The sequence below is a fragment of the Odocoileus virginianus genome, chromosome 16 (genome assembly GCF_023699985.2).
Source record: "Odocoileus virginianus isolate 20LAN1187 ecotype Illinois chromosome 16, Ovbor_1.2, whole genome shotgun sequence".
NCBI lineage: Eukaryota > Metazoa > Chordata > Mammalia > Artiodactyla > Cervidae > Odocoileus > Odocoileus virginianus.
This window is the reverse complement of record NC_069689.1, coordinates 3,111,818-3,124,996: the sequence shown is the minus strand read 5'-3', so window position 1 is coordinate 3,124,996 and position 13,179 is coordinate 3,111,818. Positions and strand designations below refer to the sequence as shown.

The window sequence follows — 13,179 nt, the reverse complement described above, 5'->3', positions numbered from 1 at the left end:
AGGATGGAAAGTTGACTGAGACGATGTAGCCAGGAGGTGGGAGAAGAATCCAGAGGGGTTGGGACCCTGGAAACCAAAGAAGGAAGGAAGGAAGGAAACGGACCAAGGAAGCCAGTGGTGCACCCCTCCAAGCTGCTGAGGAGTCAGCACTAACCAGGTGTGGGCAGTTTTGGTGGGGGTCGGCATCAGGTTGCAGTGGGTTCAGTGGAGACACCTCTTCAGAAACTTGGGAGAAGAGACAGGGCGTTGGCTTAAGGGAGAGTTGGGGTCAGTGAGAGATGCTTCAGGACCGAGAAGTGGAGATGTTCACATGCTGAAAGGGAGTTCTAGAACAAACTATGCTTGTCTTGTGGATTCCAGCCTCTCCTCTGGTACCCACGCCTAGCACGGTACCCCCAGTCCCCCACGCCGTGAGCACACAGCCGGGTCTGTCAGCGCTTAATGCACTGCCCTTGGTCACGTGGGCGCCACCATGCTCTATCCTGCCGGCCTTGAACCCATTCTTTTAAGGTAGCTGGGACCCGCCTGCTGAAATGAAACCAGTGCAGCCAGTGCTCCTGTCAGCTCCGGTGTCTGGTGCGGGGTCACCTCTGGACCCCTAGGGCGGAGGCTGCCCAGGGAGCAGGCAGATTCCCTTCACCGTCCGGATCCGGGCACATTTGGAAGACCTGAGGGTGGAGGAGGGAAGTGGGGGAGCTCCTCACTCTGCTCCTGTTTTATCAACACCTAACTCCAGGGGGCGCGCTTGTGCTGGCCTGCGGTCACCCCTAAAAGGTTTCTCAACCGAATAAACCTCTTTTGCAAACAAATCGAAGACTGCTTTCAGCTCCCACAGAGGTCTCTCCCATTTCCTAAGTTCTCCTTGTAGCGGAATCCCGGGCGGTGCGCCTACCTCTTGCTGCTCTAGTTTAAAAAGAGGCTTGCAGGGGAGGGAGCCTGCAGCAATCTTGGCAGCAAACGCTTGCTCAGGGGTAGATAGGCTTCTTGAGGAAGCCCCAGAGGTCGGCCCCCAGTGGCCTGGGGCCCACCGCGGGTATTCCTTAGGCCAGGCGGCTCCCCAGAGAGCCGGGCACCGCCCCACTCCCCAGACCCACCAGCTGCAGTGCTGCGGGGGCACAGGCTCAGGGCGAGATGTGTGCTGCTTCCTTCTTCCTGACTTGCGGGCCCAGCTCTGGGGATGGGTCTGTAGGGGGCAAGGGTGCCAGCCCCGACTCTGCTCGCCAGTCATTGAGCCAGGGAATCTCTCTGCCTGGAGAAGGGGTTGTTGTTGTTCGGTCGCTAACTCTTTGCAGGTACAATGGTCAGGTCTTCCCACCCACCCTCATGCTCCCTGACGCCTGAGCCCCTTCCCTGGGGAGAAGGGAGGGATGCCGCTCCTGAGAACAGAGCTTCCCAAGGGAAAAGATGAGGGCCCTGGGGTAGGAAGGAAGAAGGGCCTGGGAACCAGAAGGTTTACCTGCCCCTCTCAGCCTCAGTTTCTGTATCTGTAAAATGGCAGAAGACCTAGGCTTATAGTAAATAATAAATGGTGACATCCTGTAGGTTTGGTCAAGCCTATCTTGAGTGTGGAGGAGGCTGAAAACTCTTAGTCCCAGGAGGGACAGAGGCAGCTGGAATTGAGGGTACAGGTCCCTCAGTCCCTCCCTGCCTCAGAGACCTTTGCAACGCTTGGGGGCAGGATCGCAAGGCTGAGGGTCTTGGGGTAGGGGATGGGTGGCTTTGGCCAATGTCCCATGGTTAGTAAGGTTTAGTCAGAACCAGAAAGGGGCCCTGACCTTTGATTCCTAGTCGAAGTCTCTTTCTCCTTGTTGTGTCTGGGCATGTGGCCTCCCTGGTTTCACCCAGGGCACTGTCACCTCATACATCCCCACCATTCTGTTGGGACCCCAGGGGAGTTTGTTTAAAAGGCAAATTCCTGGGCCCTTCACCCAGAGGTCCTGACATCCTGGATCTCCATGAGTGTCCAGGAATCTTCATTTTAAACAAAACCCCAGGAGTGGTACTGAAATTAAAGCTCCAGTACTTTGGCCACCTGATGTAAAGAGACAACTCGTTGGAAAAGAACCCGATGCTGGGAAAGATTGAGGGCAGGAGGAGAAGGGGGCGACAGAGCATGAGATGGTTAGATAGCATCTTTGACTCACTGGACATAAGTCTGAGAAAACTCCAGGAGACAGTGAAGCACAGGGAAGCCTGGCATGCTGCAGGCCAAGGGGTCATAAAGAGTCAGACACGACTTAGCAACTGAACAACAAATAACAACCCAGATGTTGCTGAAGCAGGGGGTCCTTGCCAGCACTTTGAGGAACACTAGCTATCAATGGGTTAGTCGACCGGGGCGAGACCCATGGGGGTCGCTGTGAGGTGGGAGGGCAGCTTGGCTTGAAACCTGCAAAGGATGCTACAGGGGAAAAGCCCCTGGGTGGGGTGTTTCAGAGCTGGGTTCTTTCTCATTCCAGCTTTGACCCTGACTCAGAGCCACCAGTTCCAGGCCATTTCCCTTCTCCAGCAGGAGGCTGGCCCAGGAGGGGTTTCCCAAGCCCTTTCCACAGCTGCTTTTAGCTGTTCTGTTTCCACGGGCTGGGCTAGAAAGAAAAGGTTCCCTCAGTTGGCGGGGAGGGTGGGGGTTGCTGTGGATGGACCAGCAAGGAAGGAAGGCAGGAGGCAGGTGCTTCTGCTGTTCTGCTTGCCTGCCTGGCACGACTTTGGCCCAGGAGCCCATCAAGCCTCCCTCCCTTCCTAGAGCACAGAGGCTGCGTATATGCTGCCTGCCCCCCTCTGCCGCGGGTTCCTGGCTGAGTCTCAGCCTGGCCAGCTCCCTTCCTCCTCCCCCCCTCTACCCCCCACCCCGGGCCACTGACTTTTCAGTAAGTGCTGCTTTGTTTATAAAGAAGCAGGATGATTCCCTTTTAATGAGGTTCTGAGAGTAGTCAAACCAAGAAGGGAAAGGAATAGTGGTTTCCAGGGGCTGCAGGAGGGGGGAGACGGGGAATTAATATGTAATGGACACAGTTTCAGTTTGGGGTGATGAAAAAGTTCTGGAGGTGGATGATGGTGAAGGTTGCACAGTAATGTGAATGTACTTTATGCCACAGAGTCTAAAATATGTGTGTGTGTGTGTGTGTGTGTGTGTGTGTGAATTTTACCACAATCTCAAAAGGAGCAGCAGAAGGAGAAATCCTATTTGGACCAGGCCCTGTTCCCCTCTGTGCTAGCCAGGACTTTTTGCTTTGGGAGCCTCAGAATTGTGTGTGGGGGGTGGATGTGGCTGGTGTATCCTTTCAGAGGAGACAAATGCTGAGTTTCAAAAAGTCAGCACAATTCGAGGGGGTGAAGAGCAACAGGAGACACTGGGATAGTGTCTGGTGTTCTCATGTAGCCTGAGTATACAACACAGAGTCAGCGACTTCTGGGTCCAAATACTGACTCACTGCCCAACGCCTGAGTGACTCTGGGCAGCTTCCTTAACCTCTCTGAGCATCAGCTTCCCCTTCTGTAAAATGGGAGTCATGTGTAAGGAGGGCCAGCCCAGGATTTGCAACCTACTGATACATCCCAGATGGCAAATGTTAGTCTCATATGGAACTGGAAGATGTGTATCTCCTAACCTATCTCTCCAGCGGAAGAGGAAATGGGCCCAGAGAAGGGGGTTGACTTGCCCACAGCCACACAGTCCATTACTGAGCTGTGACCTCAAGATACCGGACCACCAACCCAGATCTCTCTGCACCCACTCGGAGCTGCGGTAGTTAAGTGAGAGGTCGGGAAACCACGTGGAAGGGACATCAGCCTGCTGTGTGTCCCTCCCTGTTCTCAAACATGGTGACATAACAGGCCGCCCCCAGCATCCCTCCTTCTCATCCCCTCATGGAAATCGGGATAGTCCTTCATGGGGAAGAGGTAGACTTTAGCAGCCAGTCATTTTTGTGGCCTAAGTATGGGTAGAGATCCCTAGGCTTTCTGCAGCTTTTGCCAAGTTCAGGTGGCTGACCTTGTATTGAGTTGGCAAAAAAAAATTCGGGTGGGTTTTCTGAACAAACTTTTGGGCCAACCCAATCCTATAGGCGTGTAGGAGAACGGACCCCACCTGAAGGGAATTGCTGTGAACTTCTCACCTTGGTTCAGGGAAGGACCTAAGACAATTATACCAGGGTCATACAAGACCAGGTTCTAAGTATCTTCTTTGGAGAAAAATGTACTCTTGGTGAGGAAGCCACCCCAGAAGGCAGAGGCATTGAAATGAATTGTGGAAGGTTTTAAGGAATCAGTCAGGCATGCATTTATTCATCACTCACGTGGGTAATCACTCAATCTCACTCTATGCCAGAGACTGGGATAAAGGAGAGAAATCAGACAGTGTCTCCTCATCCTTAATTGGGGCATCAAGCAGGCAGTCACCACAAGGTAAGATGAAGTCTGGGGGAGGGGACAGCAGTGATTGAGGTTTCCAAGGACTATAGGGACACCCAGGAAAGAAGCACCAAGCCTGGAGAAGGTAGAGAAGCTTCGTGGAGGTGATGTTTGAGTGGTTGGGAAGGTCCCCTGGAGAAGGGAAAGGCTACCCACTCCAGTATTCTAGCCTGGAGAACTCCATGGACTTTAATAGTCCATGGGGTGTCAGAGTCAGACACGACTGAGCAACTTTCACTTTCAGAAGGAGAAGAAAGTCTTTCCAAGTAGAAAAAGGGAAAGAGGCCCTGCTGATTAGCACACAGGCCAAGATGCTCTAACAAGAAACCCCAAAATATGGGGGCTTAAACAAGGTGGGATTCATTTCTCTCTCGTGGAAGGACAAGTGGGACCAGCCGTTTAGGCTCACATGGTGATGTGGGGCTGGTGGGGACCCAGCAGTGCCTCCATCTTGTTGCCCAGCTCTCTCTAATTGAACACACCTCCCCACCACACCTACACGCCCATATGCTAGCCTTTGGGAAGAAGGAAACAGGAGGAAGAGACTAATCCCTTAAAGCTCACAACTGAGAGGTGGGACCCAGAGCTTCTCTGCACATAAGCCATTGGCCAGAACTTGCTCACTTGGCCACTCCAGATGCAAGGAAGGCTGGGAAATGTAGTCTTTTTCTGGGTGGCCATACTGAAATTACAATTATTGTATAAGGAAAAGAGAGAGATTGGGAGTGGGGGAGCAGTCTTTGCCACATGCAAAGACAAGGTACAGGAGAAAGAATTGCATGTTTGTAGGTTTGCAAGTGGTTGTGGCATGACAGGAATGCAAGAGATGACTGGAGAGGGAGGCAGAGTTCTGAGTGTCCATTCCAGAGTGTATCTGTGTTCAGTGGGAGCAGGTGCTGAAGATGCTGAGCCAGAGGCTGGCACTAGTGGTAATGCAGACCTGAGCTGGGGCGTTCAAGGCGGGGCTGGGGAGGGCACGTGAACCAAGAGACACTTAGGGGAAGACTTCCCGAGGAAGCAGAGCCTTGGATTCTCAGCTCTGGAGTCTTCTCTGCTGATGGAAGCAGATAGGAAGAGTAGTAACCATGCCCTCTTTTCTCACTTCCTCTCCCCAGACTGTTCTTCGGATTGTGGTGCTCGGGATCTGGGATTACATTGAAAACAAGATAGAGGTAAAGACCAGTGTCCCTCGCACCCCCCCGACCCAGCCATCCTGGAAGCTGGAAACTATCACTGTCCTGTCTGTCCCAGGGTGGGAGCCATCAACAAAGGCCAGCTCCCTCCCACACTGGACACACGAGTCTGTCCAGCTGTGCCTTTGGGTGGGTGGGGAGGGGAGACAACTGAGAAAGTTTCCAGTGAAAGAATATGGTCTAAAATATCTTCTTGAAGTTCTGCAAAATTTAAAAAGTTATTCTTCAATCATTTTGGAAAACTTCTGAAATGTGTTTGGAAACAAATCTACTCTTTAAAATGGCCCCGTGGTCGGAGAACAGAGTGAGGGAACCCTAGAAGTGCTTCTCAGCCTGGGTTTCTGCTGAGCAAACCAGTTGCTCTGTTTCATGTGAAAAGGGGGTGAGGTGTGATGGGAGGAGATGGGGTGCTGGGGAGGCTGGCTGTCCTTCGAGTTTGGTGCACACAGGACAAGGCAAGGTCAGTGTCTGCTGCCAACTCCTTCCTTACCACCACCCCCTCCCCACCACCAACACGTACTTTTTAGCCTCTTTGGGTCAAATGCTGGGAGCAGACTTAGAGGCCTGGCCTGTGGAAGTCTCAGACCAAGGCCACGCTGGAACAGGCTGATGGCAAGGCAGGGCCCAGAGCTGAAGCTTAGGGTCCCCTCCTCTCCAAACTCTGCCTTCAGGCAGAATGAGAGACTCAGCACCAGCCCTGGATGAAGAAGATGCAGGCTCTGGGCTTCCCAAGGGGAAGGGGCCTTCCTTCAGCCCCTGCTGCCACTGAGAGGTTCAGAGAGGCCAGCACAGGAACCCTGCAACGTGGAGGCAAGCCTGTCCCAAGAAGAGACAAGATGCTGGAGGCAGATGCTTGAAAAAGAAGCCTGGAATAGCCCACAGCAGTCTGAACCAAGGCTGGCGATGGACTGAGGTCACTTGGAGGACAGTGCTCAGGAGCATGCCCAGCAGAGAGAGGCCCCTAAAGACCAGGGAGGATCAGGAGAGGTAGCCAGGGATGGGGGGTGACCTTCAGAAGGGGCTGCAGGGCGTCATTGGCCAGTGCCAGCTGCCTTGCCTGACCTGGTCACTGGTTCCAGGACATTCAGGAAGGTGGCCCAGGGTGCTGACATCCACCTCCTCTCACAGGTGTTTGACGGGGCAGTGATCATCCTGTCCTTGGCCCCGATGGTGGCGTCCACTGTGGCCAATGGGCCCCGGAGCCCCTGGGATGCCATCAGCCTCATCATTATGTTCCGGATCTGGCGGGTGAAGAGGGTGATTGATGGTGAGTGACCTGAAGGGGGTGAGCTGGAGGCAGGAAGGGCGGCACGGCCTCTGGGTTCTCACCCTTGTCAGGGCAGCTTTTCCTCGGTTCCCACCCCCACATCCCACCCTGAGAAAACTGTGGGGCTTGACATCTGCTAAGGGAGCCCCTAATCCAGGGTCCTCCTCAAACCAGGATGTGATCGGGTCCAGCTTCGGAAGATCCACCCTGGGAAGGTGCTGGTGGATCGTCTCGTCCATCCTCTCCTTTCACAGGTGGGAAGGCTCAGGCCCCGAGGGAGAGGGTCACACAGCAAAGCAGCCTTGAGCCACAAGTGGAGACAGGACGCCCGAGGCCTCCCCGTGCTCTCTTAGCCGTTCAGCCTCCCCCATCCGCACAGGCTCTGCTCTCAGCTCTGTCCCTGAGAACATCCGCTCCCTCCAGGGCACAAACAGCGCCTTCTGGCTCCTCTCTGCCAGCTGTGGACAGCTGGATACCCTCACACCGATGCATCCTGACAGCCCCCGTTGTGAATGCTCTTCCCAGCTGTTCCCCTTTGTCCTGACACGTCAGGCGTTGCGGAGCCACTGGGGGCATCATGATAGGGACGGGCTGTGTGAACGGATGGGGGTTGGTTTGCCACTCTCACCCTGGGTGTGAACTGGCTTCAGCAGAGACCCCGGGGACAGCGGGCCCGCTTGGGGCAGCCTCTGGGGCCTGGAGACAGGTCTCAGGGACTCATGGGCTGTCCTCGGTTTGGAAGCAAACAGAAAAATTCTGATTTCTCTCGTCTGCATGATTCCTACAGCAGCCAGAGAACAGCTGGAGGTTGGGAGGCTGTGGGTGGAAAGGAACTTGGAAGGTTGAGACGTGGAGAGTTCTAGAACATAGTGGCAAAAGAGGCATGTGACCGAGGTTTCTGAAGGGTCTGGAAGGGCTGGTTCTGAGAGGTGTGAGAAGAGTGTGAAAGGCAGAGGCCAAGGTCAGGTCAAGAGTTGATCCTGAGACTTCCCAAGAGCCAAGAGAACTGCCAGAGGAGGGGTCCGTGGGGCTGCCGCTGGCTGGGAACTCTCCAGGTTCTCCAACCCAGAGTCCAGGGTCTCTCCTCTGGGTCTCAATGTGTTTCATTTATAAGTAGGATTGACTGTGAGTAAGTAGATTCAGAATAGCAGTGACTTAGAAGCCTATTCCTCTCACGTGAAAGCCTGCAGATAGGCAGTCCAGGATCGTAAGGAGCATCCATAGTCACGGTCCCTGGCTCCTCCTGTTTGCTGCTTTGCTGCACATAGCCTACTTTCCAAAGTCACCCCCATGGCCTCAGATGGCTGCTTCCTGCCTGCTATCACATCCTCATTTCAGCCAATAGAAAGAAGGAAGAAAGGAATAAGATAAGTCTAAAGGAAAGCCCCATCTGTCTTTTCTTTTTATACATCTTTACTCAGATACAGTTACATACCATAAGACTCACCCACTTAAAATGCACAACTCAATGGTTTTTAGTACATTCATAGAATTGTGGAAACATCACCAAAATCTAAGTTTGGAACACTTAAAAAATCACTTCAAAAAGAAACCCATTAGCTTCACTCCCCATTCCCCTCCAGCCTTAAGCAATTACTAATCTACTTTCCATTTCTATAGATTTGTTTCTTCTGAGCATTTCATTTAAATGAAATCATATGATATGTAGTCTATTGTATCTGCCTTCTTTCACTTAATGTTTTCAAGATTGATCCATGCTGCAGCATGTGTACACATGTGCTAAGTTGCTTCAGTCACGTCTGACTCTTTTGTGGCCCCATGGACTATAGCCCACCAGGCTCCTCTGTCCATGGGATTCTCCAGGCAAGAATACTGAAGTGGGTTGCCATTTCCTTCTCCAGGGGATCTTCCTGACCCAGGGATCAAACCCACATCTCTTTTGTTTCCTGCATTGGCAGGTGGGTTCTTTACCACTAGCACCGCCTGGGAAGCCCAAGCATGCATCGGGACATCATTCCTTTTTCTTGTGAAATGGTGACTGCAGCCATGAAATTAAAAGATGCTTGCTCCTTGGAAGAAAAGCTATGACCAACCTAGACAGCATATTAAAAATCAGAGACATTACTTTGCCAACAAAAGTCTGTCTAGTCAAAGCTATGGTTTTTCCAGTAGTCATGAATGGATGTGAAAGCTGGACTATAAAAAAAGCTGAGTGCTTGAAAGAATTGATGCTTTTGAACTGTGGTGTTGGAGAAGACTCTTGAGAGTCGCTTGGACTGCAAGGAGATCCAACCAGTCAATCCTAAAGGAAATCAGTCCTGAATATTCTTTGGAAGGACTGATGCTGAAGCTAAAACTCCAATACTTTGGCTACCTGATGCAAAGAACTGACTCATTGGAAAAGACCCTAATGCTGGGAAAGATTGAGGGCAAGAGGAGAAGGGGACAACAGGGGATGAGATGGTTGGATGCCATCAGTGACTCGAAGAACATGAGTTTGAGTAAGCTCCAGGAGTTGGTGATGTACAGGGAAGCCTGGCGTGCTACAGTCCATGGGGTTGCAAAGAGTCGGACACGATGAGCAACTGAACTGAACTGAAGTGTTCCATTGCATAGATATACCACATTTTATTTATCCATCTGTCAGCTGATGGACATTTAGGTTGCTTCCACTTTGGGCTGCTATGAACACTTACATTCGAGTCTTTGTGTGGACATTTGTTTTCATTTTTCTTAGATTCCTAGGAATGGAATTACTGGGCCATGTGGTCACTCTTTGTTGAATATTTTGAAGAACTGCTGTTTTCCAGAGCAGCTGCCCCATTTTACATTCCCACCAGCAGTGTGGGAAGGTTCTAATATCTCCACTTCCTCATCAACCCCAGCTGCCTTTTAAGAAAGGCTTCTGGAAGCTGCTTCATGACACCTGGCTTATATCCCATTGTCCAGCATGTAGTCTCATGGCTGCTCACAGCTGCAAAGTAGACTGGAAAATATAGTCCTCATACCAGGCAGCCATGCACATAGTCAGAATTACAGAAAATCCCATGGACAGAGGAGCCTGGTGGGCTGCAGTCCATGGGGTTGTGAAGAATCAGACACAACTGAGCGACTGAGCACATATGCAGAATGTCACTATGGAAAAGGAGGAAAATGAGTATCTCGGTCACAATGGCTTAGGGTTCTAGCTCTCTTATACTTTCTGGGTGCTGTTGGTACCTAGGTACCACGCCTGCCACTGCACTGCTAGATCTCCTGGGAACCACACCTGGGCCTGAACCTGCTGCTGGCTGGATGCTGGGACTGGCCCTTGCCCTCCCAGCCCTGCCACTGCCAAGCTCTTCATGGGGCTGTCTCTGTCTTGCAGCCTACGTCCTGCCGGTGAAGGTGGAGATGGAGATGGTCATCCAGCAGTATGAGAAGGCCAAGGCCATCCAAGACGAGCAGCTGGAGAGACTGACGCAGATCTGTCAGGAGCAAGGGGTAATGCATGGCCACTCTCAGTTCTGCCCGGGTCCATCCTAGGCTGAGAACACTAGTGGTGCCTAAAGCTCCCCAGGGTGTCAGAGCTGCAGGGGCCCTGTGGTCAGTGAGCTCCTCTGGCCCCTTCACAGACACATGGGGAGCCCAAGGCCCAGAGTCAGCAAACGTGTCTCTAAGGTCACTTGTGCCCAGCCAGGCCTGGACTCAGCCCCAATTCCCAGGCCAGGCTTCTTTTCATCTTGCTGTGGTGACCAGTTAGCTCTCCAGCCTGAACCGGCTGAGTCACCCTCTCAGTTATCAGGGTTTTCTGGGCACCATGGTCTCTGAAAGGGAAGGGGAGTCAGATTCTGTGTGCAGAGCTTGCCAGGCATCATGGTGGGCCAGTTGCCACCCAGGACCCCCAGACCCACCAGAGAGGCATCAGCAGTGCCCTCCTCCCTCTGGGAACCAAGGAAAAGACACAGAGACAGGGAGGGGCCCTGTGAGGCTGTGCTGAGTCGGGTGGGTGGGGTGGGGATGGGCAGCTGGGCCCAGAAGAGGGTCTGTCTAGGAATCCAGGCCTCACTCAAGGCCCATCTCTCCCCCTCCACCCACTGTCCTCTGCATGACTAACCAGAGGTAGTTTGGCCTTCATCCTGATGAGAGAGAGGAAATCTGGAGTGTTAGCAGCAGCAACAGGGGGATCTGCTCAGGTTTAAATTTTATTTTTTAATTTGTCTGTGCCTGATCTTAGTCGTGGCATGCGGGATCTAGTTCCCTGACCAGGAATCAAGCCCGGGTCCCCTGCATTGGGAGCAGAATCCTAACCACTGGGTCACCAGGGAAGTCCCCCGATTTGAATTTTTGATGGATCTTTCTTGCCATTCTTGGAGGACGGATGGGAGAGGCAGGAGTGGAGATGGGAATGAAGCCTGGAAGAGGCTGTAGAACCACCAAGGGAAGCAGGCTCTGGGGTCAGGGAGATGACACCTCGAGCCTCATCCAGGACCTGGCCAGAGTGTGGTCAGGCAGCTTCCAGTCTGCTGTCTGATAGGAAAATGAATGCTCTGCTCAGCCACACTTGGCCACATGAAAGCCCTGCATCTGCTCTTCATAAATGCATGGCCTCCCCTCCCAGGCCGCAGAGAGCAAGCTGGCCCTGCGAGCCTCACGTTAACAGCCCATGTGCCGCGTGGCTGAGGGGAAGCCCTGGCTGCAGCCTACCTCCCCTGCTTTCCACCACGACCCCGTCCTGAGCCCCCGGGGACCCCACATTCCTGCTGTCCTGGTTCACATCACCCGCTCCATGTGGCCTCCTTCCCGGGGGTCTGGGCCGGAGGGAGACTCCCTTGGACTCCGCGCAGGAAAGAGCCCATAAATAAAGACAGATTCCCTCTAGGTAGTGACATCTGGAAAAGAGATGAACAGAAACAAACCATTTTAATTTAAAAAACACCTGAAGCCTGTCATCTGAGTTAAGACAGCAAAAAAGGGCCAGACGGGCTGGAATCCCAGGGGGCTGCCAGGAGGGTGGGAGGGGCTGGCCAGAGCCGAGGCTGGGTTCTTCGCTCTCCCAGAGCTCGGCCCTGCCCGCTTCACAGGGTGGAGCAGACAGACACTTCATTTTCAACTGGATTGTAAGACCAAGCTTGAGACTTGACTGGGCAACAAATGCCCTTAAAGAAATGTGAGTGCTGACTCATGGGATGTCAGGGGTGGCCAGATCCTTTGAGAGGAAAGTGCTTGGAATAGTTAAGTTTTTACGCACAGACCTGAGTGCAAAGCCATCTTGGTTTTGGACACCAGTGAAACCTCTGTGGACCTTGGTTTTCCTAATCTGAAAAATGGGGCTAGTAATAAAAATCCTGGAAGGGTGGCTGTGGGATTGTTTAGCCTAAAGCCCGGCACCTGACAAATAGTGACTCTATGGGAACTAACCCCTATTTCCCCCCACACACCCATTTTACAGGTAAGAAAATTGAGGAGTGGTGACTTGCCCAAGAGCACACAGCTAAGTGAGGGCTTTTAGAGCCAGGAGTAGATCCAGGTGTCCTAACCAAATGCCCTTCTTTCCCAGCCCAGACCTTGCTTAGGGTCTTGTTCCATGACATTTTCCTACCCAGGTCACTCCTCAGGGCTTGGTGAAAACCTTGATCAGGTTGGGCACCAGGGTGTCTTTAAATCACGGCCTGAGGACACTCCTTCTTTTGTGGGCACAGACTCGGCTCCCCTCAGCCCCCTCAACAGCTTCCAAAGAGTCTCTCGCTGCTGCTCCCCCCAACCCCACCCCATCCCAGGTCATTCTGTTCATCTTGGTCGCAAACTCTCTCTCTCTCCCGGCTGGAATTCTTAGGGTTCAATGAAGAAATTTCCAAACTAAATTCATGTATTCTACCTAAGAAACTGAAATGTATCCAAGGTTCCAGTGAAATGTGTGGCATCACTTTGCATTCACCTTGCTCTCTCCCTGGCATGTATTTGCATAACCATTTGCCAGCTCTTATTTTTCAGAGCAGTTTTAGACTTATAAGAAAATTGTGACAGTATCACAGAGTTCCCATATGTGCTCTACCCCATTTCCCTATTGTTAACATCTTACCTTAACATCATGCTTTTGTCACAATCAATGCACCAACATTCATACGTTGTTATCAAGGTCCGCACATTGTTCAGATTCAGTTTTTATCGAATGTCCTTGATCTGTTCCAGGATCCCATCCAGGATACCATATGACAATGAGTCATCGTGTCTCCTGGGGCTCCCCTTGGCTCTGAAAGTCCCTCAGACCTCTCTTGTTTGTGGGGGCCTGGACAGTTTGGGAGAGTTGGTCAGGTGTTTCATAGCGTGTCTCTCTGTTGGGCTTTGACTCGTGTCTTTCTCATGATC

The 13,179-nt window shown here is 52.4% G+C and overlaps 1 protein-coding gene across 4 annotated transcripts in view; it reads left to right on the top strand.

Annotated features, from left to right (window-relative positions):
- TMEM266 (transmembrane protein 266) overlaps positions 1-13,179 on the top strand; it is a 123,722-nt gene that overhangs the window by 86,052 nt on the left and 24,491 nt on the right. For all 4 annotated transcript variants that reach the window (XM_070477617.1, XM_070477619.1, XM_070477620.1 and 1 more), the window contains 3 exons: positions 5,526-5,582; positions 6,732-6,870; positions 10,199-10,314. In XM_070477617.1, coding sequence (XP_070333718.1) covers positions 5,526-5,582; positions 6,732-6,870; positions 10,199-10,314 — 312 coding nt within the window. The remainder of the gene's footprint in view (positions 1-5,525; positions 5,583-6,731; positions 6,871-10,198; positions 10,315-13,179) is intronic.